This window comes from Tachysurus fulvidraco, chromosome 8 (assembly GCF_022655615.1).
Source record: "Tachysurus fulvidraco isolate hzauxx_2018 chromosome 8, HZAU_PFXX_2.0, whole genome shotgun sequence".
In the NCBI taxonomy this organism is placed as follows: domain Eukaryota; kingdom Metazoa; phylum Chordata; class Actinopteri; order Siluriformes; family Bagridae; genus Tachysurus; species Tachysurus fulvidraco.
The window spans coordinates 14941938-14966378 of NC_062525.1; the positions used below are offsets into that span (position 1 = coordinate 14941938).

The window sequence follows — 24441 nt, forward strand, 5'->3', positions numbered from 1 at the left end:
AAGTGAACACTCAGCGATGGCAGTACAGTAGATGTGCTCTCAAGTTAAAGAAATATTTACTTTTAATATCTTTCCATATCTTTCAATGGAAGGCAAATGAACTTACAGTTCCTTAATTCTGGCTCTAGACCACCATTTTTCTAACCTTGTTAGAACCTTTATTTCTTAACCAAACAGTGTCTACTGATTAAGCACCCAGTCAAGAATCCTAAATTCTTGCAGCAATTTCAGTACCAAAATATTTTAACAGCGTTTACAGTCTCAAGATGAACAGACCAAATATTTACTTTAAGAATTAATAAAGACATCAGTAGTAAGGACCAAACCACAGCTTCTAGTCTCTGATTGAACGAACCAAATTGTTTAGCAATCCCTACAGGCATTTATAGAAAGGACCAATTCTCTGCTTCTACAGACTCAAGATGAACAGACCAAATTGTTTTTTTAACAATTCCTACAGACACCAGGAGAAATGCCCTAGCTTAATTAGCAGTGCTACACTATGAACGTTGGTCTGCTTCTTTTGATAAACAGGGTTCTTTGAGAGAGCTGATAAGTTTCACTCACAAAGTTCAAATGATTTAAATAATTTTTAACACAGACACAGTTGATGATCTTTGAGGTTGTAGAATATCCCATATTCTTCTGTTCACTTCTTCTTGTACTAGTGTTTTTGGTGAGTTCTCTTCTTATGTGTGTCTCCATATTGTTAGATTTTCCTTGAATTTGGCTGCATGGTCATTGGGTGGCTCATCAACATACTAGACTGCTTCTAATATGTACAAGTAAAAGAAAAGTAAGCTGGACCAAGTTTAGGGGAAAAGTGTTTATTGAAGATGTTCATGTAGCATAGCAGTCTTCTGGAACTTAATTCAAAGGTGTGACCAAAGGTGTATCTGTAAGACCAAACTTTATACCTAGTAATAAATGGACTTCAAACAACTGACAGATACAGTTAGGACCTTCTACAAATTTGTGGTGAGAAGAAAAACATCTTAGAATGCACAATACATAAAATCTTGATGTGGATGTGCTACAACAGCAGAAGAGCACACTGGGTACCACTTCTGTCATCCAAGAACAGAAAACTGTGTTTATGAATGTCGATCTTTATATATATATATATATCAATCCATATAATGCACCATGTCACAAAGTAAAATAATCTCAAACCGGTTTTCATGACCATGACAATGAGTTCATTGTTCTTCAGTGGCCAGATCTGAATCCAGTAGAACGCCTGTGGATGTGGCAGAACAGGAAATGTGCGAAATCTTTTCAACATGGACCAGAATCCCAAAGGAATGTTTCCAACATTTTGTGGTATCCATGCAACAAAGAATGGAAGCTGTATAGAGAGCTGTATTTTAATCTTTAGCCAAAGACATTTCTCTAGCCTGCTGTTAGATTGAATGACCACAGAGGCATCTGTAAAGCACAAGCCACATCTTTACCTTGTTTACAAGTAAAGATTATGGTCACACTGGCCAAGAGCTCAGGAAGATTAACATTGCACAATACCTATTTCCCCAATGCGCAAACCAAAAATATCCATCCATCACTGAAATATAACATTTTTTAAATGTTTTTAAAAACAGAAGAAAAATTGTTCCCAGAAATACACTTCGTACATTCTGTCTTCATAAATGTTGACAAGTTGACTAATGTTGGGAAACTGGGACATTCCCAAAAATAAATAAAGGTAAACGATACACGTAATATGCCAAAGTCACAGAACTACTGGATAGTCAGTAGTTATTATAGTGATGACCTCTCTGGTGAAGTTTGCAGCTCACTAATCTGTCTTCTGAGTTGAATTATTTCCTCTTCTTGCTCAGAAATCCTCTGTTGTAAATTATGGATTACCTGGAAATTGGAGCACACGTGCAAGTTATTATTATAATTGTTATAATTTTATCCTAATTCTCAATGCATTAGGACTTTGCACAGTCATTCACAACCTGTCACTGAAGGACAGTTTCCATCATCACTGCACATCTGAATAAAACACACTGGCCGTCATTCGTCAAAATGGATGCAGTTGAGTTTTGTTGTAAATCATTCGCAGGAGCATTTACAACAGAAATTTGGTAATCATGAAAATGTAGTTTGTAGAAAACATTTCATTTTCTAGGAGAAACATGCTGTATGTGTAAATTTAGGCAAACACAGATTCAACATCCTCAATTAATTGTCTTTTTAAATTTGACAGCATTTCTTAGTTTTATAAACAGATTACACCATCAGGTTTAAATTGATTATTTAATTCATTTGCATGCAACAATTTATTGAAAACCTTTGTGAACCTGGAGATGCATCCATAATCAAATACGTATTCACTATTCTCTGCCATATTATAAATAGTATTTGTAGCATGCTCATAATGAAGATTTCTCTTAAAAATGTGCCTATTCAACCAAAAAACTGTGGAATGTTGGACACTTCATGCACTCAACCCTTATAGCTTTGCGTACATAGTGACAGATGGGCAGGGCTAAAAGGAACTGACAGTGAATGAGGGGAAAGTTTCAAGATCACTGATGACATTTTGGTTGACATCTTATAAATGTCTTTTAAATTAACCCAAACTGCGTGGTAAAATTTTCAGCATTTACAAAAAAATTTCTCTGAATGCTACTAAAGCTAGCGGCATCACATTAAGTGCATTTTACATCATTTGCCATCTGGCAAATACTTATTTAGTAGAAAAAAGGTTAATGTTCTATTTGAAATGAGAATACTCTTTTAAAATGAATATGCTAGACAGAGGAATAGTAGCCTAGGAAGGATATTACAATATTAATGACTTGAAAGAAATCAATCAAACAAATCCATAAATTAAGATAAGCTATAGTAATAATTAAAGATGAGCTAGTAAATAATGACACACATACTGTAGGTAAGAATATACTCTTACACAGCTTCTTTTTGTTCATACATTTAAATTTCCTATCTGGAATCAGTCATATTCTCTAACCATTCAGACTGCAGCCACTAAAAAATTCTCATACTTAACTGTTACCTTGTCCTTTATTGTGGCAATTTGTTTTCAGTGAAGCAAAACATAATAAACCATTTTGGTTGATGGTTTGAACCGTCAGATTGAATATTAAGCCCTTACATGTACACATACCATGTCTCTGTTGTTAAACAGACCACTTTGCAGTAGTTGGGATGCACTTGGGCGCAGTGTGGGGTCCAGGTTGGTCAGCAGATTAATTTGCTCAGATAGGACCGGCCAGTTCTTATATAGGTCAACTGGAAAATTCCCCTTTCTCAGACCTCCAAGTGTTTGCACACGTTCCATCTCTGTCCCAAAGGGCTGGAACAACTCGACGGCAATCACCCCGACACTGTACATATCTGACTGTGAACAAAGAGCAAAGATTCTTTAAGACTCCAAGTTCAGAGAAAACAGCAGAATCTGGTGTCTACTACCTGGCAGGTCAGTGATCCATTCCATATAATACAATATGTACAAAAAACTGAGTAGTATTTATTACCTTTGAGTCATAATGAGAACACTGCAGTTGTTCTGGAGAAGCATAAACAAATGTGCCCACTCCTGTAGTGTGAGAGGACTCTGAAAAACAACAAGAATATAAACTCAGACTACAATACAGGTGCTGACAAAAAGACAACAAGCCAATAAAAATAAAAACAAAACAAAACAAATGAAACAGAAATTCAAATCTTACCGGTGTTTTCATTTATATGAGAACTTGAAGGTAGCTGTTCGTTTTCATTCACCACAATATCCGTACAAGCCAATCCAAAGTCACCTATTTTTACATGGAACTCATGCCCTTGCAGGAAAATATTCCTTGGCTGTAAACAGAAGTACAAAAATAATAAACATTTTAAGGAATTCATTTGCTGTTCTAGCACTGTGACATCATTACACTTTCAAATAGATGCAAAAATGTTCCTACAAGAATAAATAAAAAAGTTAAGAAAGTTCTCTTCCAGGACATATTGGCTGACGGAAATATGAAATTTTAAGAGATCTCTCTTGCAGTCCGTCCTGGTTCCATGCCCTGTTACCATGCCTTCCTGTCAGTTTGAAAACGTTCTTTCATTCTTCACCGAACTCGCTTGCCAATGAGGAGTTTATCCATAGAACTGCAGCACTTGATTTTTTTTGTTTTTTAATTTTCATACCTTTCTATGTCAACTCTACAGACTGTTGTCCATAAAAAGAGCCAGCAGTTTCTCTAATACTCAAACCAGTCTGTCCGGCACTAACAACCATGACACAGTCAACATCAATGGCAAATATTTTTTTTTCCAATTCTTACGTGAACATTAACTGAAGCCCTTGGCCTGTATTTGAAGGACTTTGTGTATTGTACTGCTGCCACACGACAGCTGACTGGATAACTGCAGTATTCCTAGGGATGCACCAATCCGATATTTTGGATCTGTATTGACACTGATCCAAGCATTTTAAGTGGATCGGATATCGGTGGTGGGTGACCGATCCAAATCCGATACCGTGGTAGTTGATTAATGAACAGCAAACATCATAGACTTTATAAGATAGACTTTATATAACTTATAAGAAAAATACAATTATACATGGGTGTCAGAAGCAAATAAAAAGTGGGCGTGTCCTGTCCTATCCACATATAATGGTTCCGACACCCATGGATTTCAGGAAGCAGGAGCGTGGTCAATGCTGTAGGTAAAACATGGAATGGAGATTAATTTATTAGGGCATTCCTCAAGCAGAATGGATTCGACTGGCGGCCCTCTGAAAAGTAGTAAATAAAAGGCATAGGGTAGAATAGGGACGGTAAAAGTGGGTAGGTCCAATATTATTGGTCTTAAAAAGTGGGTGGTTCCTGTACCACCCACATATAATGGTTCCGATGCCTATGCACTTTTATATTAAATTGTATTAATGAAAATAATTATAATCAATTTTATAGGAAATATGTTGCACAACCGCCTGCAACACACAGGCAAGTTTAGCAGGCACCCTTTCCATTTGCCTCAGCGTGTTAAACATCGCTCATTTGGAAGTATTTTATGCTTGATTAAGCAGAGAGTAGCACTGCAAATTGTAATGTCTGTAAAGCCAAAGTTTCGAGAGGTGGATGTAGTATTTCAAATTACAATACGACAAATTTAATCAAGCATCTTCAGAAGCATCATTCAAAAGAACACATGGAGTTCGCGCAAGTTAAGCGGAAAATGGATGATGCGTCAAAGCAGATGACCCTGACGGATGCTTTTCAGAGGCAAAAACCAATGGCACAACAGAGCGCAAAAGCTGTAAAAATAACAGAAAAGCTATTGGAATTAATTGTTCTCGATGATCAGCCCCTCTCCATTGTGGAAAACATCGAACCGAAACCGACTACTAGTCTAATATTCCTAAAAAAAACTGACAATGTTTATCAAGTGAATCCTGAAACAGGTTTATGTCATTGGTGACGTCTGTATACTTAGACATGGTTGTTATGTTGGTTGTTGCATTGCACTTTTTTTGATGAATGCAAGGTTTACTGTTTAATACATTTTGCATTGTGTTTCAAGAGTTCTAATTTAAGATACACTTTAAAAGATTGTCTTTTCTTCAGAAAATAATTTAATTTAATAATTATGGTTTAGGTGGGGGAACTAGGTGCTTAGGTGGCTTAGTGGTTAGCACGTTTGCCTCACACCTCCAGTGTTGGGGGTTCGATTCCCGCCTCCGCCCTGTGTGTGTGGAGTTTGCATGTTCTCCCCGTGTCTCGGGGGTTTCCTCCGGTTTCCTCCCCCGGTTCAAAGCCATGCATGGTAAGTTGATTGGCATCTCTGGAAAACTGTCCTTAGTGTGTGATTGCGTGAGTGAATGAGAGTGTGTGTGTGCCCTGCGATGGGTTGGCACTCCGTCCAGGGTGTATCCTGCCTTGATGCCCGATGACGCCTGAGATAGGCACAGGCTCCCCGTGACCCGAGTAGTTCGGATAAGCGGTAGAAAATGAATGAATGAATTATGGTTTAGATTATTATACCGCTAACTGTTAAAAGTACTGTTTGCTACTGCATTAATACTTTTTTTAAGGTTTCTTGTGTTTTCATTTTTCATCCAGTAATGGGCATTTTTGTATTTCTTTGCCAGAAACAAATAAATCTTAATAACTAAGTGAGTTATATACATATTCTTTAGTTTTAAAGATAGAAAAGAACACAGATATCGGATCGGTATTGGCCGATACTGGCAAACTCTGGTATCGGAATCAGATCGGAAGAGAAAAAGTGGTATCGGTGCATCCCTAATTATTCCTCTTTTCCACCTCACATACTCACAATTCTACATGCATGTATAGTGCTGCCCTTGACTACGGGTAAATGTAGTTATGTGCTCTTGGAGTAAAATTCAAACAAATGCATTGTACAAGTCAGGTTGCTTCGTCCATCTGTTCAATTCACAAAAACACAAAAAGCAAACAAAAAAATATAAGAAGTTGAAAATACAGTATGATGAACCATTTAGCTATGACACATAGATAAGAATGAGGTGTTAGTAGTGGATAAGCACCATGAAGATCAGGCAGGTGTTCTGTATATTAGTAATGTTTTTATGTCATGAACCAACCAAATAAAACTCAATATCAAGATGAATCAAATGTGTCCTGTACACTTCAATGAGCTCTTTGTAGGGCACAATTGTTTGACTGGCGACTACACTGATAGACTGACTGAGAGACAGGTTGTATTTATTGAGATGCAAGAGAAAATATAGGTGCTGTATTTGCCAAAAATAATACTGACATTAGTCAGACATATTGTCTAGTTTCTTGATGCAAATTCTCAAGTCTTTCCTGGAATCTGGCACTTAATGATCATCACTGAGCTTTTTTTGCACTTTCTCTCAAACATGGAAAAGCTACTATAAAATGAAAGTTCCACTGATAAAAGTGCTTTACTTACTCATTAATGAGCACAATTTATCGGCACCTCACACAACTGGGCAAAAAAGTAATCATGCAAGCAGATAAAGAAAATGCTCTACACCTCTACAAGTTTTGGCACAATGGGAGTTTCCTTACATAATAAACAAGGAGGGCCATATGATATGATTATTGAGTCTTTTAATGACCAGACATAATAGTTTGGTTTTCGAATGCTGTATCTTTTCTGAGTTAAAAAAAAACATGTAGCACAACCCACATTAAAAGGTTCTTTAGCAAATATCATACAAGAGGATTCTTCTACAACATATAATGAAATTTAAAAATCTTTCAGTTTTGTAACAAAGCAATCTTTGTGAACAAACATCTGAGCCTAAATAACCCCTCTGTGTGTTCTGTATGTCTTTCTCAGCTCTCCAGACAGACAGATTTATAGACTAATGCACAAAATAACTTTTTATATAAAGGTTTGAAAAACCTTTTATACAAATGTCATTCTGTGATAGTGAGAATAACAAATCGGTGGAATCATTCGTTTTTATTGTCAACCACCATTATCTGAAGTAGATCCTTATCCCACAGCAGTCAGTTTTATTACTGAATATTTCTGATTTTATCTTTTGAAGGACTGTGTGAAAATCTAAAGTAAATTTGTACAAACTTACCTTTAGGTCTCTGTGCATAATTCCACGGGAATGAATATACTCCACCCCTTCAAGTATTTGCTTTAAGATATGAGATGCTTGTTGAGAGTCAAACGAATTAAAGGAACCTGCAAATAAAGAAAATGTAACTAGCTTGCGATTATATTCGCAGATTCAAATGTGCAAAGAAATGACCATAACTAATAATACAATGCAAATAACCTATGCCAGTTAATAATCCGTTATATACTGTACAGTACTGTACCTGCTGACTTTGTGAGGTCTGTCTCAGAGTTCCTTTCCTGAATCCACTCTTTCAATGAACGCTCACACAGCTGCATTTGGATGTAAAGCATTAAGTGGAACTGAACCTGTAGAATGGATATTATGTCAAACTAATGTATTTTGTGAATGAAGCAGAAGAATATTTTTTGTTGCTAATATTTTTTGGAAAATGATTAACAATATGCCACATGCCTCATTTGGATGTTTGTCAGCCCACTGCTGACTGCTCATATCAACATATGACTCCTCTGACAGTGTGGAACTTTCCCAACGAAGTGCAGGGCAGGTCTTGCTGACAGAGCGCGGCTCTCCCAAGAACACACATGGGACAAAGTTAAGTGGTTTGGGCATGTTTGTGGACAGAACCTGACTCCTCTGCTCGTTTGCCATTGCAGATGTTAGAAAATTATTTGAGCTTTTAATTTGCATGTTCGTAGATTGTCCTTTTCTGTCCTTCGAGCACTTCGAGCTTGAGTTTTCAAAAACAATGGATGATCCATTGGTGCTACCGTTGCTCTCTTCATCCAGTCTGCAAAAGAGACTCGTTGGCTCAGAGACTGTGATGAATCTGCAGTAGGCATGTTCATCTGCTCTGTGTCAGTAAACAGTGCGAGTGATCTTACCTTTCTGTTTGTGACGGTGTTTCTAAAGCTGGTATGGCAGACAGAATGGTAGGTGTACAATCTAGAAAAAAAGGATACAAGTAATTATACTATAACAGTTAGCAGCATGCCTATATTTCCTTTCATTTCCCTGAGCCTTTTCACTGTGTGTATCATGCTGCCTGATTGTTTTAAACCACATAAAATTCCACTTCCTACACTGAAACCATTACTACAGTACAGCTAGTGTCATCATAATAAGGGATGTGGTAGCACAGTGGTTAAGGTGTTGGATTACTAATCGGAAGGTCATGAGTTCAAAATACCAGGTCCATCAAGCTGCCACTTCCGGGCCCCTGAACAAGGCCCTTAACCCTCAATTGCTCAGCTGTATAAATTAGATAAATGTTATCCGCTCTGGATAAGGGTGTCAAAGTGACACCAAGTGTAGAGGAAGCACCATTAAGAAGAATGTGAAATCCATGTTACCTAGAAAGCCATGAATGATCCGACTATCTATCCGACTGTCGGTGACTTTTGCTTCTTCAGGACAACATTTGGCCGTATTGTGTCTGAGATGTCACTTCTTTTTTTTTTTTACCATGGTATAAAAGCAGCACAGCACTCAAAGACATGCAGTTATACTGTTATACTGAGTATTGACATGGCTGTGATTACTTAGAGCACTGAGTTACAGAATACAGGTTTATACCCACAGCCCAACCACAGCTGCGCAGATGCCCAGTATAAACAAACACTTGCTCATGAGATAACTTTATTAGTAAGGTGTTTAATTTCTCTTAACCTGGTACCCCAGGAGATCTTAAGGGACTCCAAAATTTGGATGAATTGGCAACACAAATCACACACACATCAACACACTACAGATGCCAAACTGCTGGAGGAAACAGGAATACTCACTCACAGTATCTTGTATAAAACTATTCTAGAGGTAAGGTGCGGTGTAAGGAAAAGTTGCAAGTGTTCATACAAGTGAGTTAAATATATACTTAATATAAGTGATTTACTCTTCACAGCAGGCTGCACATGCTCCATCCACGCAGTGTGATAGCCAACAATGTTCGGATGCTGAAGACTGGACAGAACTTTAACCTCCCGTAAGACCTACAACAAATCATTTCATACAATTTTTGACATATTGCATTTCATTTAGTCTTTGGTATACATGGCATATGAATGAAATAATCAGGGCATGGCTCTACCTTCATGCAATCATTTCTTGTCACATTCTTGATCAGAATCTTTTTTACAGCGTAATCCTGTCCATCCAACTTGTTTTTCACCTGTCAAAGGCATTGAGGATGTCACTAAAATGTAAAACGCCGTTTAAAAGCCAAGCTACAATATTTGTCCTAGATTGACATACCTTAAAGACTTTTCCATATGATCCTCTGCCCAAAGGTGACATTTCTTCAAATTCAGTGAGGTAGCGAGAGGTTTGGAAAAGACCACTTTTTGTTCTGAAATATAAAGGCTACTAAAAGATCTACTTGATATACAGTATGTGTATTTATAACATAAAAACACCAAAAAAAGCACTGTGTAACTGTCTGCTGTTTGTGTTGTCCTCACCTTAGCACCGGGTTTTGACCATCAACATTGAGGTACCTTTGATTCTGTCACAAAAAAAAGCCCATTTGCCTCATCTGTGCTTTAAAATATATCATCAATTGAGGTTTTTTGGGGGTACTGTGTTTACCTGAGGAAACAGGGATGAGCTGGCTGCATGCAGGAGCTCAGCAAAGGCCCGGCTGTGCTGCAGTCTCACTGTACTGAACTCGTCGCTGATGGCCAACGGAGAAAGGAGGTTCATTGCTGCTAGTCGCTGACCAATAACTGCAACCGGCACAAAAAAACAATCTAACAGACAAGCTAAAAAAGGGATGTAACAACATTCAAGGAAGATGGAAACAGTAGAGCCATTGAGAAAAATAGTTTTCATAAGTATTTAATTAATTAATGTAATAATAATAATAGTAATAATAATAATGAGTAGAAGAAGAAGAAGAAGAAGAAGAAAAAGAAGGTTAGGAAAAAGAAGAAATTCTTTGCTAGTTTGTCCACATTAGGGAACAGTGATGAGCTGCTGTTTTTTGAAGGGGGGTTTTCCCTATTTGTGTAATATTTATGTAATATTTCATTTTAAACTAGGAACTAGAAACATGAAGTGGCTTCAAAAGACTCCCATGTAGCCAATAGGATCAGATGCAATGAAAGGAGGACACAGAATTTCATTACAGTCATTACAAGTGAACTAAAACAGTATCATGTCCTTCAGCATAGAGCTATTATTCTATTTCACAAAAATTCATATCTACAATTGTATGGTTAAGTACTTGAAGAAAGCTGTGTTGGACCAATTTGTTTTAGATTTACGAGTCACCACTCTCAGAATTTTGCTACTAATATATTAGACTTTTATCACAAAAGAAAAAGTCATAAAAACTGTAATTATGGTGGCACATGCATCCTGTAAGTAAAAGGCAAAGACCACATTTATTCATTAATGAAAAAATAGCTGTTACTTAAAAATATAAAAATTTAAAAGGCCTAGATTATGTGCACCAAATACTGCAATTTTTAATTGTGCACATGGTGTAATATATGGTTTGTAAGGTCTTAAAGAAGACAGATAAACTATTCAGTGAGACCACAGTATTATTTAATGAATATTGTACAGCATAATACATACACTGAAAGCTATTAGATGATAGAGACAGTTACAGAAATATTGAGACCCCTGGTAAAGATTTAAATTAAAGTTGTACTGTTCTCATGTTGTTTTGATGAGAGGTTTTACTAATTAACTACAATAACCATTTTTACACACATTTACATTTATGGCATATGAAAGATTCCAGAGTGAAGTACAAAAATTCTCTGAAGTCTCTAGCAATTAATACTTTGGTAATGGTTCACTAGGTCACAGAAAAAAATACCATCTGTCTAAAATTCTTTTAAATATAAATAAATAAATAAATAAATAAATAATACATAAAATAAGTGCTAGTTTAAGTATTTCAGTAAGAGGTAGGTGTCTACTCATGATTTGAAGCCAGTGACTCATTAAACAGAGAGGAGTCTTGATGCACATTTACCTTGTACAGTGAGAGATGGTTGGATCAGTTGAGCAGTGCTAGACTATCTGAAAGAGCATGGTGCATTGTGGGAAGTGATAGCTATGTATATTTCAAAAGCTCACTATATACCTTGACTAATACTGAATTTTTGACGTAAATAACCCAATAACCCTATGTTTTTGTCATTGATCTTACCCTTAAACAGCATGCGAGATTGTGCAGGGTCTCTCTCATACACAAAGCACAAGTGTTCCAGCAGCGACCCCAGCAGCAGGTGGTTAGGGATGCCAGAGGCAAACTCCTGAATGGAGTGATACTGTCCTCCTGCCATTAACACTTCAGAGTTATTATCTGAGTCTGAAGCTGTGGAAATACAAAAAGGAGAAATGAAAGTTAGATGGGAAAGCATGTGGCAATGTATGGTGCAGAGTGAGCAATGTCAAAAAAAATATTATGCGCCAAGTCACTATAATCACAGTACTTACATGTCCTATCAAAGTCAGAATACTTGGAACAATTCAATTTAATTGTTATTATTTAATTATGCTTTTATTTAATGAATGTTTATTCGATATAGTAGTATTATTCATTCATTTGGAATATGTCGATATTTGCTTCAAGAATACTTTATTTCTTTTTCTTCTTCTTCTTCTTTTTTTTTTTTTTTACAAATCTTTACAAAATTTTCAACTCCTTATGTAATACTGCAGATCACTGTGAATAATGATGCATTTAATTTATATACTACATAATAGTAATATATAATAATATTACATAGTAATATCAATATTATACCATCCAAAACCCAGTTCCACTACCAGCAAATAACTGTTTAAGGCATGCATATGCACCATAAACTTCTAAGTGAAGTAGACACAGACACAGTAATTAGCTCAGCTCAGTAATGAACTCAGGAAATACAAATTCACTGTCAGGGAATACAGCAGATCTGATTAAAGCCACATTTCTTACCTGCAGCGATAAACTTAGCTATCAAACCAGCAATGTCTGCTTGCTCTGAATCCATTTTAGCTTCTGCTCCATTCATATTCATTTATTACAAACTGATGCTACATCTCTACTGCACAGCTATGAGCAGGGCTGGGACGGGCAACGCTTATCAGCATGAAACATGTCAATCCCCACCTCTATGCAACTTAACAACAATGTTATAAGGAAATATATATACAAAAAGTATTTTATGAGTTTCATACTATGTGGCACTTGTTTAAGTGATACACGTTATAAAGTTATAGACATCAATTAGTGCTCTAAAGTATCAAAAATGCAACGACAAATCTAAAAAAAAACAATTCAGAGTTCAGTGCTGTGGATTAGGTTATGGAAGATTTCTGTAGGCTTCTATATGTTTGCATGATTTTATTGAGGTCATGTTATCTATTTCATCCACTAATCATCTCTAAGTCTGTTAAACTCAGGGGTTGAAAAATACTTGAGTGTTTGTGTTTCATAACTATACATTATCATACTGTAATTAAGCATTATCTTGGAAGATTTGTACTTTACTCAAGTTTTATTAAAGTGAATTTCTTTAAATTCTATTCAAGTACATGTCCAAGAAATAGCTTCACTTTGCTAACAGTTTCACCCTCACAGTACTCATTACAAATCTCAAACACTAGGAGGTTTATTCTTTTTTCCATTCTGTTTTCTTTTGATGGAGTTACAGGTTCAAACTACTTTGTCATGCAGAATCAGGCTCTATTCATCAGTTACAAATGCTTACTTTATAAGCTTCAATTATGTATGTTCATTCATGTGTCATTTTGGATGTTGAATCTATTTTGCCGCCATACATCCAAATATGACACAGAATATCCAAAGAGATTCCCTGTACTTTTTTCCAACCCCTTTATATCCAAGAGAAAGAGATAGATAGATAGATAGATAGATAGATAGATAGATAGATAGGTACAATGAATCAAATCGAAGGTGATGAAACTGGGCAGCGTTTATACAACAGAAAGCAGACGAAATCCACTGAGGCCCCATCGTTCAAAGTTTAGTGCCAATGTCTTAGCAAACCTTATTTTCTGACTAAACTTTTTTTCAACAAAACTGAATTAGACAGATTGGATTATACATCTTAGACACGATTTTAAACGTTTTGCATAAACAACACAATTTAATTTTATTTTCAGATATTAATGTAGCACAGATATGCATATGATTCATATATAGCAAATGTATAATATATGTATACACATTTATTTTTTGTGTGCAAACATTAATATGTATCGGAAAAAATTTAACCTCTATTTATTTTAGTACTGTGACTTGACTTGCTTGGGGTGAACCCTTGACTTGACGACTTCGATTTATCTGAACTATGACTTGAGTCTTGAGACTTCATGGTTAAGACTTGAGACTTGCTTGGATCATGTGTGACCCACCTCTGGGATTCCTACACCTTGCTCACGGTGACCAGAGCAGTTAAAGATGGCAGAATGAATGAATGAAAGTGTTTCTAAAACCTCAGCTCCACTGCATCTGATGGCAGCAGTGTCACTTAACTACAACATCCTGTGGTGGTCTCTTTCACGGTTAGAAAGAGGCTGACAACACAGTGTGTATTGAAACAGATGTAACGCAGTCACTTTAACAGACAATTTAAAAAAAAAAAAAGGCATACATACATACATACATACATACATATGTTAGAATTGCTTAGCGTTAGGTGTGTATGTGTCGTGCTGGATGGTGAGACCCACATTAATGGAATGTAAAGGAGACTTGTCACGTGACCTTTGAAAAAGAGACTCACTGTCAAACTGGACGTTTTCGTTATCTGTAAGCTGGAACAGTCCTCCAGCATGGTCGCCTGTGTGGAGCAGCACCCTGTAACCGTCACTCGCTCTAACGCTAGAACCTTCTTCTGCCATGACACAAAGTCTTCACTTCATAAAGCGTTTTAAATCACCGAGGTCGTCCACTCTGGATGATTTCATCAAACGGTTTAACATAGTGAAGCAACTAACTTACTGAAACTCAACACGAACACGAACAACAACTGAACTAAAGTCAGTTGAAGTAAAAATAAATAAAAGTCAATGGTAGAAATTAAGGGATCATCGGAGAAGGTCGGCACGGTATCAAGTCACAATCGTAAAGTCCTTTAATAATTCCTATTTTGGCAGCTTATACAAACATATTTAAAATATGACGGGTATTTTTTAAATGTGTATGTATACAATCGTTTACAAACCGTTCAATTAGGTTTTGTAGTAAGCCAATCATTTGACAAACTGTTTTGAATTTGCACATAGTCCCTAATTGCGCTCTACTCGTGGTATGATGAAACCTTTCACATTAACATGTCACAGATGCAAAACAAAGCAAAATAAAATCAAAATAAACGGCTAAACTAAAAATATAATGTCATTCTAAAGTCTTCAGAGAAAGCAAAAAAAACAACATGATTTTAAACAACATATTATACAATGACCGCTGCTCGACATTGTCCGCTAGCAAGATGCTAAGTTTATTCGTGTGCTACCTTTTGCGCATAATGTGTGGCGACTTGATGCTCTCAAACGCAAACAAATTGTCGTTACGCAGCCTCGCGGCGATCTACATGTCATACACCTCGAATAGATTCGTTTGCAAATGAAGTATAAATCTACGAATCTGTGAGATTTCCGGCTGAAACCATTCCCATGCGCAGAGTTAACAGATCTAGCGGGAAGTTGTTGTAATGATGTTGGAGAAAGTGGTGCGTGTTTGATACGAATAAATAACAGCTCACGTGAAAACATTTCATGTAAAAGTCAGCGTGTAGAACATGTAGTTCGGTAGCTGCCTCGGGGACGATGACAGACCCTAGGTGAGTTTTTTCGTGTTTTGAGCATGTTTACATATTTAATCCAGGTCCATGTTCTTAAGACACGCGTGCGAAAGTATAAAAGCACCAGCACCGAGAAATATGTTGTCAGGGTATCTTATAATTGACTAATTGTAATTTTACATTGTGCTTATTTTATAATCTATTCTTGTTGTTTTAATTTTATCTTTATATTATGTGGTGTATTTTTGTTGCTCTATTTGCTTTTGTAAAGCGCTTTGAGATGTACTTTTAAAGGTGCTACAGAAAATAAAGGTTATTATTATTATTATTATTATTATTATTATTATTATTATTATTATTATGACTCTTAACATGTATTCGTGTTTGTATTTGCAGCTCGGATCCTGCCAGAGCCATCAGGGCCATTGATAAACGCTCTGTGCATCAGATCTGCTCTGGGCAGGTGGTGTTGACTTTGGCCACAGCTGTGAAAGAGCTGGTAGAGAACAGCATCGATGCGGGTGCCACACAAGTTGGTGAGTCCAGAGTTTAAAGAGTATTAATAAGGAATGCTGAGTAGACGAGGACATGCCTCACCCTGCCTATAAACTGTTTACACGCTTACTCTCTGGGAAGAGGTTTAGGTGCCTTCAGCCCTGAGGAACAGCTTTTACCCCACAAAGGCGGTTAAGGCTAAGGTGCCACTGTTGGGCACTTGAGCAAAGCCCTTAACCCTCACTGCTTTAGGGACACTGTATCATGGCTCACCCTGAGCTCTGACCCCAACCTCCAAAGTTGGGATATGCGAAGAAAGAATTTCACTGCTCTGTAATGTATATGTGACAAAAATAAAGCCGTCTATATTCACACACACACACACACACACACACACACACACACACACACACACATATAAAAATATATATATATATATATATATATATATATATATATATATATATATATTCCATGTTCATAAATATTCTGTATATTCATATACAGTGGTACCTCGAGATACGAGCAGCCTAACATACGAGTTTTTTGAGATACGAGCCGGAGCTCGGGCCATATTTTCGTTCAAGATACGAGATACAAGCCGTATTTCCGGAGCGTCCCGCTAGTTGGCGCGCAGGGTTGAGCATCATCCGAGAGCATCACTCGCAAAAGAAAGAAAAGTGCAGCCAAGAAGGCAAAAACAAGTGATGATTAAATTTACGTAAATGTTAAGCATAGTTTAAGTTTAAAGTTAAGTGCATTGTTTTAAGTTTTTTCTTTCATTTAATAAGGAAATAAGGAAAAAATAAGGAAAGTGTAGTTTTAGTTTTAAAGTTACGAAAATAGTTTTAAGTTCTAAAAAAGCGCCGTTTACGTACGTGTCTAGAGTGCCTGCATCCCTTCCTCCCTCCTCCTCGCCGTTCACCTTCGTTAGCCGCACTCGTCTGTCTCCAAGGTAAGACTATTATGCTAAATAACTCTTTTATTTCTTTATTTCATATTTTGTTATGTATTTGTTAATTATACATGTTTATTTGTTATTTAAAAACATATCTTTATTCATAATTTACAATGGTTTGGGGATTTTTTCATAGGTCCGGAACGGATTAAATCGAATTCAGTTATTTTAAATGGGAGAAATTCGTTTGAGATACGAGCCGATTGACTTACGAGCTCGGTTCTGGAACGAATTAAACTCGTATCTCGAGGTACCACTGTATATATTAGGAAAGTGAATATTTATTTATTATTTATATTTGTGCATATGTCTATAATGTACTTCTGGTTAGGTGCTAACTGTGTTTCGTTGCCTTGTAACCACGTGCGGTGACCATGAAGTTGAATCTGAAGTTAATCTCGAAGCTTTAATGTAAACAGTGTAACCTTATTCTGAACTGTTTTTGCTTGGATTTCAGACATCAGGCTCAAAGAGAACGGGACAGAATTGGTGGAAGTCTCTGACAATGGACGAGGTGTAGAGGAGGAAAATTTCGAAGGACTGAGTGAGTTACATTCACAGTACAGAGTTTGGTTTTTAAAGGACTTTGTTTCCTTTGTTGTGCTCATTTCCCTCCCCTTGTATCCACAGCTTTAAAGCACCATACATCGAAACTGAGAGATTTCTCTGACTTAATTCATGTTGAAACTTTTGGCTTCCGTGGTGAAGCCCTGAGCTCACTATGTGCCCTCAGGTTTGTCCTTATATTTTCTGAGTCTGTGTGTCACACTGCCAGAGTAACAGAGACCACAACACTGTTACAGTAGAAACAATATTCGTCATGATGTAATGATCTGATAACCAATAATGATATTAGCATGAAGATGTCCGTATCAAATCAGTATTGGATGGTCATTACTCCAATTTATGAAATCAACATCCTATACAAGCTTGCAGTCCTACATTTAAATTTTGTAAGATTGTTTTTGAGTTCTCATTTTTCTAGTCTGATAATGAGCACTGCCCCACTTGAAATGGAAACAGACTTTATTTGTCACACACACACAGTTTATTAGGTATAAGAATCACTTTACCTGGACTGAGCATCTCCCATGTTAGAATAAACATAGTTGTAGTGATGATTTTAAAGCTGCTCTTTGTGTACAGTTCAGTCTTCTGTAATAACTGTCCTCAGTGACCTCAGCGTGGTTACCTGTCATGAATGCAGCCATGTTGGAACTCGGCTGGTCTTTGACCACAACGGCCGTCTTGTCCAGCGAGCTCCTCATCCCCGACAGCAGGGGACGACGGTCAGCCTTCAGCAGCTCTTCTCCACCCTGCCAGTTCGCCACAAAGAGTTTCAGCGCAATATCAAAAAGGTTTTAATGCAGTGTGAAATGTTCAGATGCTGTTGTTGTGACATGGTAAACATGTCTGTGTTATTTTCTTCTTCTTCTCAATTGGTCTGCTTTATCATACAGGAGTTTTCTAAGATGGTCCATGTCCTCCAGTCATACTGCATCATCTCTACTGGTGTGCGAATCACATGCACTAATCAGCTCGGGCAAGGCAAGCGTAACACTTTAGTGTGCACCAGCGGGAGCCAGAGCATGAGAGACAACATTGGAGCACTGTTTGGCCCAAAACAGGTTAAAAAAAAAAAATGCTTTTTACGGGAATCAGTAAACTATTTCATGAACCAGCTCACAGTTTCACTGTTTCAGGAGCTTTCCGTAATCAGATGTGTGTCCCATAATGCACAGCAAAATAACTATGTAAAAGTGTTGCTTCTGTGAGAATAGAATTCACAATATGTTCACAATATAAGTTAAATGGTAATCTATGCCCATATTTATAGATTTCTATAAACAGCAGTGCTTTGCAAAGGTCATGATTTTATTAATGGCAGTCCTGTTGATGAAAGAACTCCATCTTCAAGCTATGACATATTCCTCACCTCTGAGCTTTTTGCTTCGAGACTACAGTTTTTGTCTGTCTTGAACTTCAGAAATAAACAAATGTATATTCCAGTCCAGGCATCAGCTCGGTGTCAGTAGAAATGTAAAATAGGTTTTGTTGAACTCAGCAGTATTGTGACTCATCAGTATTATATGCTGCATGTGGAATGGTGTTGGCTTTGCTTGTAGTGCAGTAATAAGGAGTCTATTATATGAGGCAAACATGCAGAAGAAAGAAAATGCTCACAGAAAGAAAACCAGCTGTAATGAGGTTAACATCACAGAATTGAAGTTACAGTAAGATTACCTTAACATTATTATCATGTCCTGGATGTAAGGATTAAATGGTATGTTGATGGTAAATTTTTTAGAAAATTTGTTAGGAAAATACGTGAGTGTTATACGTAATTTTTGTTTTTATTTGTAAATATGTAATTATGTACACCGTGTTATTCTTATTTGTAATCCTAAATGCAGATTATGTGGATTAAATGTGGGGGATGTGGTAGTTGAATGGTTGTGGTGTTGGACTGCCAATTGGAAGGTTGTGAGCCCAAATCTCAGGTCCACCAGGCTGCCACTGCTCAGGCTGCTTATTTACAACCCTCATTTGCTCGGTTGTATAAAATGAGATAACAATGTGTAAGTCTCTCTGGATAAGGGTGCCTGCCAATTGTCATAAATGTTAATGTAATACTCTACTTCACAGCTCCAGAGTCTACTTCCTTTTCAGCAAATATCTCCCAATGAGAGTGTTAAAGAGGATTATGGATTAACTGGGGAACAACTTCCTAAAGACCTTTTCAAGTGAGTTTCATGTCTGTCTTCTTAATATGATTTTCAGGTAAATTTTATAAAGGTTCTTCCACATTTGCATATTTACTCTGTTTGGCTCAAACTCTAAGGTGTTAAGGTGTTGGACTACTGATCAGGAGGTTGTGAGTTCAAATCCCAGGCCACAAACTTGCCACTGCTTTGCACGGCACTTAACCCTCAGTTGCTCAGTTGTATGTCTCTCTGGATAAGGGCATGTTCCAAATACTAGAAATGTAATGGAAACTAGATGATCTTTTCTTCCTATGAACTATAGTGTTATTGAAACGACAGCATGATTAAACTCTGGTGAACCAAACGTGCCATGTGTTTGGATTGTAGTTGATCTTTTGTTGTAGATGATTGTTGCTTGTGTGAGCTGTGAGGTGCAAACTGAGGCAAAAGGATTCCTCATTTTTTTCTTACATGCAATCCAGGATCTCTGGTTATGTATCACAAGCTGATCATGGTGTGGGACGAAGTGCAACAGACCGGCAGTTCTTCTATATCAACAAAAGGCCCTGTGATCCATCTAAGGTGCAGACAATTCCTTTACTTGATATTTTATTTTATTTTTAATTTTTTATTTGAATTAGGACAGTGCACATTGATCAACAAATCAGCAATGAGCATCAGTGTAAATATGCCGGAATTAGCACAATAACTAAATTTTTATCCGTTGTCATAAGGCAGGTATCATAAAACACAAAATACAAATTACTTACAAACATAACATGCATAGACATATTACACAGAACAACAAAGACTAAGTACAGTAAACAGCAGTCACATAGAAGTTAAAAGGCCACTATGAACAGGCATCCAATGAGAAAATTATTTACATACGGGTACACCGCTGGTTTGATTTCAGCCATTGTTTAAGGTTTTTTTTTTCTTCTTTTCTTTTTTTTTAAAGTTTGTCACAATTCCTAATTTGAGCTTGTAATGTATTCCATGACTCTGATAGACACGACCATTTTTACACTATATATAGAGAGAGATTTACTCTATCCAATGTGTTCTTACAGGTTTCTAAGCTTATAAACGAGGTGTATCACATGTTCAACCGTCATCAGTACCCATTTGTTGCTCTAAACATTTCTGTTGCTTCAGGTGAGAAAAAAGGACAAACCCAAAGCTCTTACTGGAAAAAAAAACATGGATAGATGACATACAGTATACACAGCATAATAAATGTAACACTTTCCTTTCTCCACCATGTAGAATGTGTTGACGTCAACGTTACACCAGATAAGCGTCAGATATTTCTGCAGGAGGAGAAGCTGTTGCTTGCTACCATGAAGAGCTCTCTCATTGCCATGTATGAGACCGGAGTCAATAAAATCAGTCTCAATCACACACCACTAATCACAGGCAGTATGTGTGTCCATTCACAGTATTTCCATGTACAATCAGACAAATTCTGCTGACAAATTATAATGATTTGTTTCACTGTTCCTGTTTGTCAGGTTTTTCCAGATGTGGTGATTCTGCCAAAAGTTCAGAAGGTCTTCAGAAAGCTTCACTGACTGGATTGACTTCAGAAGATGATTCAAAGACTTTGACACAGACTCCAAAGACATCATTTAACTTAGCTGGACTAAAGGCAGCATTTTCAAAACATCAGGATACTAGTGTCACGACAAAGACGTCTAACAGTAAAACTCTGTGTAACGGTCCAACGCAAAAAAAGATGCAGTCTTTTTTCCATTGCTCAGAAATGACTAACTACAGCAGACCATCAGATTGTGCTTCAGACCTAAGCAAACATGAACACAAGTCAGACATCGAGGCTGATTCAGGTCTGTCAGAGCAAAGCTCTTTCACACAAACCCCAGACACACTATGTGGAGGCAGCTCTGAATTTGACTCTCCAGACTCTGTTTTAGAAGAACATAGCGTAAAAATGCAGTCTTGTGTCAGTGTGTCTGTGGATGAGGTGCATAACGGTTTAGAAGCGTCGAAGCAAGAGACAATGTCTGTTATTAATACTGAAAGGATTTCTAGTCCCAAGGCAAAGAAATGTAGGTGGGATGATGACTTATCTGAACAGCTCCAACTGCCATCCTCCAGTGCGAGCGGTGCTTCCTGTGGACTGTTTGACAAACCGGTCAGTGTGCAGAGAAAAACAGTGCCCTTGCCATTTTCAATGACCGAGCTGGTTAAAAGGATGGAGAGATTAAAGACCCAGAAGCAAAAGCAGAATGATAAGGAGCTAAAATATAGACGCTTCAGGGCAAAAATTAACCCTGGTGAAAACCAGAGTGCTGAGGATGAATTGAAGAAAGAAATAAGGTACAGAGATCACTTATTCTTCAACTCTGGTTCTTCTGAACTGCCTGAATCATTTATATGGTTTGTCTGCTTTTTTTCTTATTAGCAAGGACATGTTTAAGGAGATGGAGATCATTGGTCAGTTCAACCTGGGTTTTATCATTACCAAGTTAAAGTCAGATCTTTTCATTATTGACCAGCATGCCACAGACGAAAAGTACAACTTTGAGATGCTACAGCAACATACTGTTTTAAACGGACAGAGACTTATAATGTAAGTCTGGACTTTGGTGCACATTTGACAAGGAATTCATATGCATTTTGAGGTGAAATAACATTTTCTGTTTTCATCTCAGCCCACAGAATCTCCACCTTCCTGCTGTAAGTGAATCAATTCTGATTGAAAATCTGGAAATCTTCAAGAAAAATGGCTTTGACTTCCTCATTGATGAGAATGGTACATGCAAGAGCACCTAATATTTGTAAGCTCGCTGTATTCCTATGTACCTTTGTACGTAGAGGTTTATTTTAAGTGTAATTTCATATTTTGTAGCACCAGTCATGGAAAGAGTGAAGCTAATATCTGTACCCACAAGCAAGAACTGGACCTTTGGCCCTGGTGACATTGAGGAGCTCATCTTCATGCTTAGTGACAGTCCTGGGGTCATGTGCCGACCTTCTCGAGTCAGGCAGATGTTTGCGTCGAGAGCATGCCGCAAATCAGTGCGTATAGCTTCGTGTTTGCATTCTAATACTAACACACATTACACATACATTGCATGGACCACTTTGTAGACTTCTTGAAGACCAACAATGGTCCCTGAAACTCACATACTTGTTGCTGCTTGGTTAGTGTGTACCAATATCAGACACAGAGTTAAAGGATGCTTGTAAAAGGAAATACAAGTCTAAATGAGACTACAGATGCTTTTATTTGTGCTTGATTTAACGAGGGCATTTAAATTATTAATTATTAAATTATTAATAAATTAATTAATGCCATGCAAATTTGACAGCTTATTATGAATATACAAATGTTAAAAACTCATCTAAAGGGGGTTGATACTCAGAATAACTAATTATACATAACTGTCATAACATAAGTGCATGAAAATGTTTTCGCTAGACTATATTTCTTAAAAGGTTAACAAAACTTATAAGTGACGTGACATACGGCTAAGTACGGTGATCCATACTCAGAATTCGTTCTCTGCATTTGACCCATCCAAAGTGCACACACACAGCAGTGAACACACACAAACCGTGAACACACACTCGGAGCAGTGGGCAGCCATTTATGCTGCGACGCCCGGGGAGCAGTTGGGGGGTTTGGTGCCTTGCTCAATGGTACCTCAGTCATGGCCGGCCCGAGACTCAAACCCACAACCTTAGGATTACGAGTCAGACTCTCTAACCATTATGCCATGACTTGCCCATTTACAAAGCATCCTCTACATTTCTTTTTAAACACAGTCATATTGCTTTTTGTGGTTACAGGTAATGATTGGTACTGCACTGAATTCCAGTGAAATGAAGAAGCTTGTGGTCCACATGGGGGAAATTGAGCAGCCTTGGAACTGCCCTCATGGCCGGCCGACCATCAGGCACCTGCTGAATCTTGATGTTATTTCTCAGGACTGATGCATGATGATGCATTTTAACTGCTGTATTCAGAAGCAGCTGTTTTTCTTTCAAGATGGAACACATTTGTATATATGGTTTCTTGTACAGACTGAAACATATACATATTTCATTGTCGTTTTAATCTTTGTTATTGTATTGTGTTGCGTATTCTTTTCATTTAAGTTTATTTTATCGTTCAACTATTTGTTTTTATGTTCACATTTACGTGTGAATTTCATTTCAGTGTATTAATAAAGAAATGTTAACAGAGATGATCAATGCTTCTGACGTTTTCCCCATTTGACCCTCTGTCCAAACATGATTACAGTAATAACTCATGCATTCGTGTTTTTGGAATTCATGAAATTTTCATTGAACCTAATTTATACCTAATCTAAGTTCTTACAGATTTTACACTTGAAAACATAAAAAAAATTTTTTATGTGAATATATATTTTTGTTCTCTATTCCTTTCTCGTACACAGCGCACACATTTACATATTTTCTTTATTATATCGAATCGTACCTTTGTTATATGACGTCTATGACAGGAAGTTTACCTAGTTTACCTTTAATGACAAAGAAAGGTCAGTCATTAAGTTTACAGACCCATTCATTACTAGGTTTTATCTTTTACTGTCAGTGCAAAAGAAAACGGCAGCCAATAAATCAGTATCCTGTAGGGGTAACATTGGTATCCTGTAGGGGTAACATTGGTATTCTGTAGGGGTAACATTAGTATACTGTAGGGGTAACATCAGTATACTGTAGGGGAAACATTAGTATTCTGTAGGGGTAACATTAGTATCCTGTAGGGGAAACATTAGTATACTGTAGGGGTAATATCAGTATACTGTAGGGGTAGTATACTGTAGGGGAAACATTAGTATACTGTAGGGGTAACATCAGTATACTGTAGGGGAAACATTAGTATACTGTAGGGGTAACATCAGTATACTGTAGGGGTAGTATACTGTAGGGGAAACATTAGTATACTGTAGG

General features: G+C 37.2%; 2 protein-coding genes across 5 annotated transcripts; one reads left to right on the forward strand and one right to left on the reverse strand.

The window, feature by feature from the left end:
- Window positions 1–811: 811 nt before the first annotated feature.
- eif2ak1 (eukaryotic translation initiation factor 2-alpha kinase 1) lies at window positions 812–14928 on the reverse strand. 3 transcript variants are annotated; one of them, XM_047817542.1, is made up of 16 exons: window positions 12507–12660; window positions 11730–11897; window positions 11553–11599; window positions 10154–10290; window positions 10027–10070; window positions 9821–9914; window positions 9657–9737; window positions 9462–9558; window positions 8455–8515; window positions 8024–8360; window positions 7812–7917; window positions 7568–7674; window positions 3699–3828; window positions 3504–3583; window positions 3134–3367; window positions 812–1866 (listed from the first exon to the last, which is right to left on the reverse strand). In XM_047817542.1, the coding sequence occupies exons 4-16, from the start codon at window positions 10265–10267 to the stop codon at window positions 1759–1761; spliced, it is 1593 nt and encodes a 530-aa protein (XP_047673498.1). In that variant the 5' UTR covers window positions 10268–10290; window positions 11553–11599; window positions 11730–11897; window positions 12507–12660; the 3' UTR covers window positions 812–1758. The 3 variants fall into 3 exon arrangements, with proteins under 3 accessions (XP_047673498.1, XP_026993366.2, XP_047673497.1); XM_027137565.2 differs by lacking the exons at window positions 11553–11599; window positions 12507–12660 and adding an exon at window positions 14320–14928; XM_047817541.1 differs by lacking the exon at window positions 11553–11599.
- A 233-nt stretch (window positions 14929–15161) lies between these two features.
- Window positions 15162–23709, forward strand: pms2 (PMS1 homolog 2, mismatch repair system component). 2 transcript variants are annotated; one of them, XM_047817540.1, is made up of 16 exons: window positions 15162–15378; window positions 15736–15875; window positions 16721–16789; window positions 17250–17336; window positions 17423–17525; window positions 17967–18150; window positions 18253–18420; window positions 19439–19536; window positions 19980–20079; window positions 20571–20655; window positions 20767–20919; window positions 21012–21837; window positions 21923–22090; window positions 22173–22273; window positions 22370–22539; window positions 23314–23709. In XM_047817540.1, exons 1-16 carry the CDS (start codon window positions 15365–15367, stop codon window positions 23455–23457), a joined length of 2610 nt encoding a protein of 869 aa, XP_047673496.1. In that variant the 5' UTR covers window positions 15162–15364; the 3' UTR covers window positions 23458–23709. The 2 variants fall into 2 exon arrangements, with proteins under 2 accessions (XP_047673496.1, XP_026993460.2); XM_027137659.2 differs by lacking the exon at window positions 16721–16789 and having other exon boundaries at window positions 15163–15378.
- Window positions 23710–24441: the final 732 nt, after the last annotated feature.

What these genes read in the sequence shown, in the direction of transcription:
- pms2 (XM_047817540.1), top strand. An exon ending in CGCACTCGTCTGTCTCCAAG is followed by an intron (nt 16,790 to 17,249) that starts GTAAGACTATTA and finishes CTTGGATTTCAG; the next exon opens with ACATCAGGCTCAAAGAGAAC. An exon ending in CGAGAGCATGCCGCAAATCA is followed by an intron (nt 22,540 to 23,313) that starts GTGCGTATAGCT and finishes TTGTGGTTACAG; the next exon opens with GTAATGATTGGTACTGCACT.
- eif2ak1 (XM_027137565.2), bottom strand. Translation starts at nt 14,437, where the DNA reads ATGGCAGAAGAAGGTTCTAGCGTTAGAGCGAGTGACGGTTACAGGGTG. An exon ending in CGAAAACGTCCAGTTTGACA is followed by an intron (nt 11,898 to 14,319) that starts GTGAGTCTCTTT and finishes GTATTTCCACAG; the next exon opens with CTTCAGACTCAGATAATAAC. An exon ending in TTATGCACAGAGACCTAAAG is followed by an intron (nt 3,829 to 7,567) that starts GTAAGTTTGTAC and finishes TTCTGTTTACAG; the next exon opens with CCAAGGAATATTTTCCTGCA.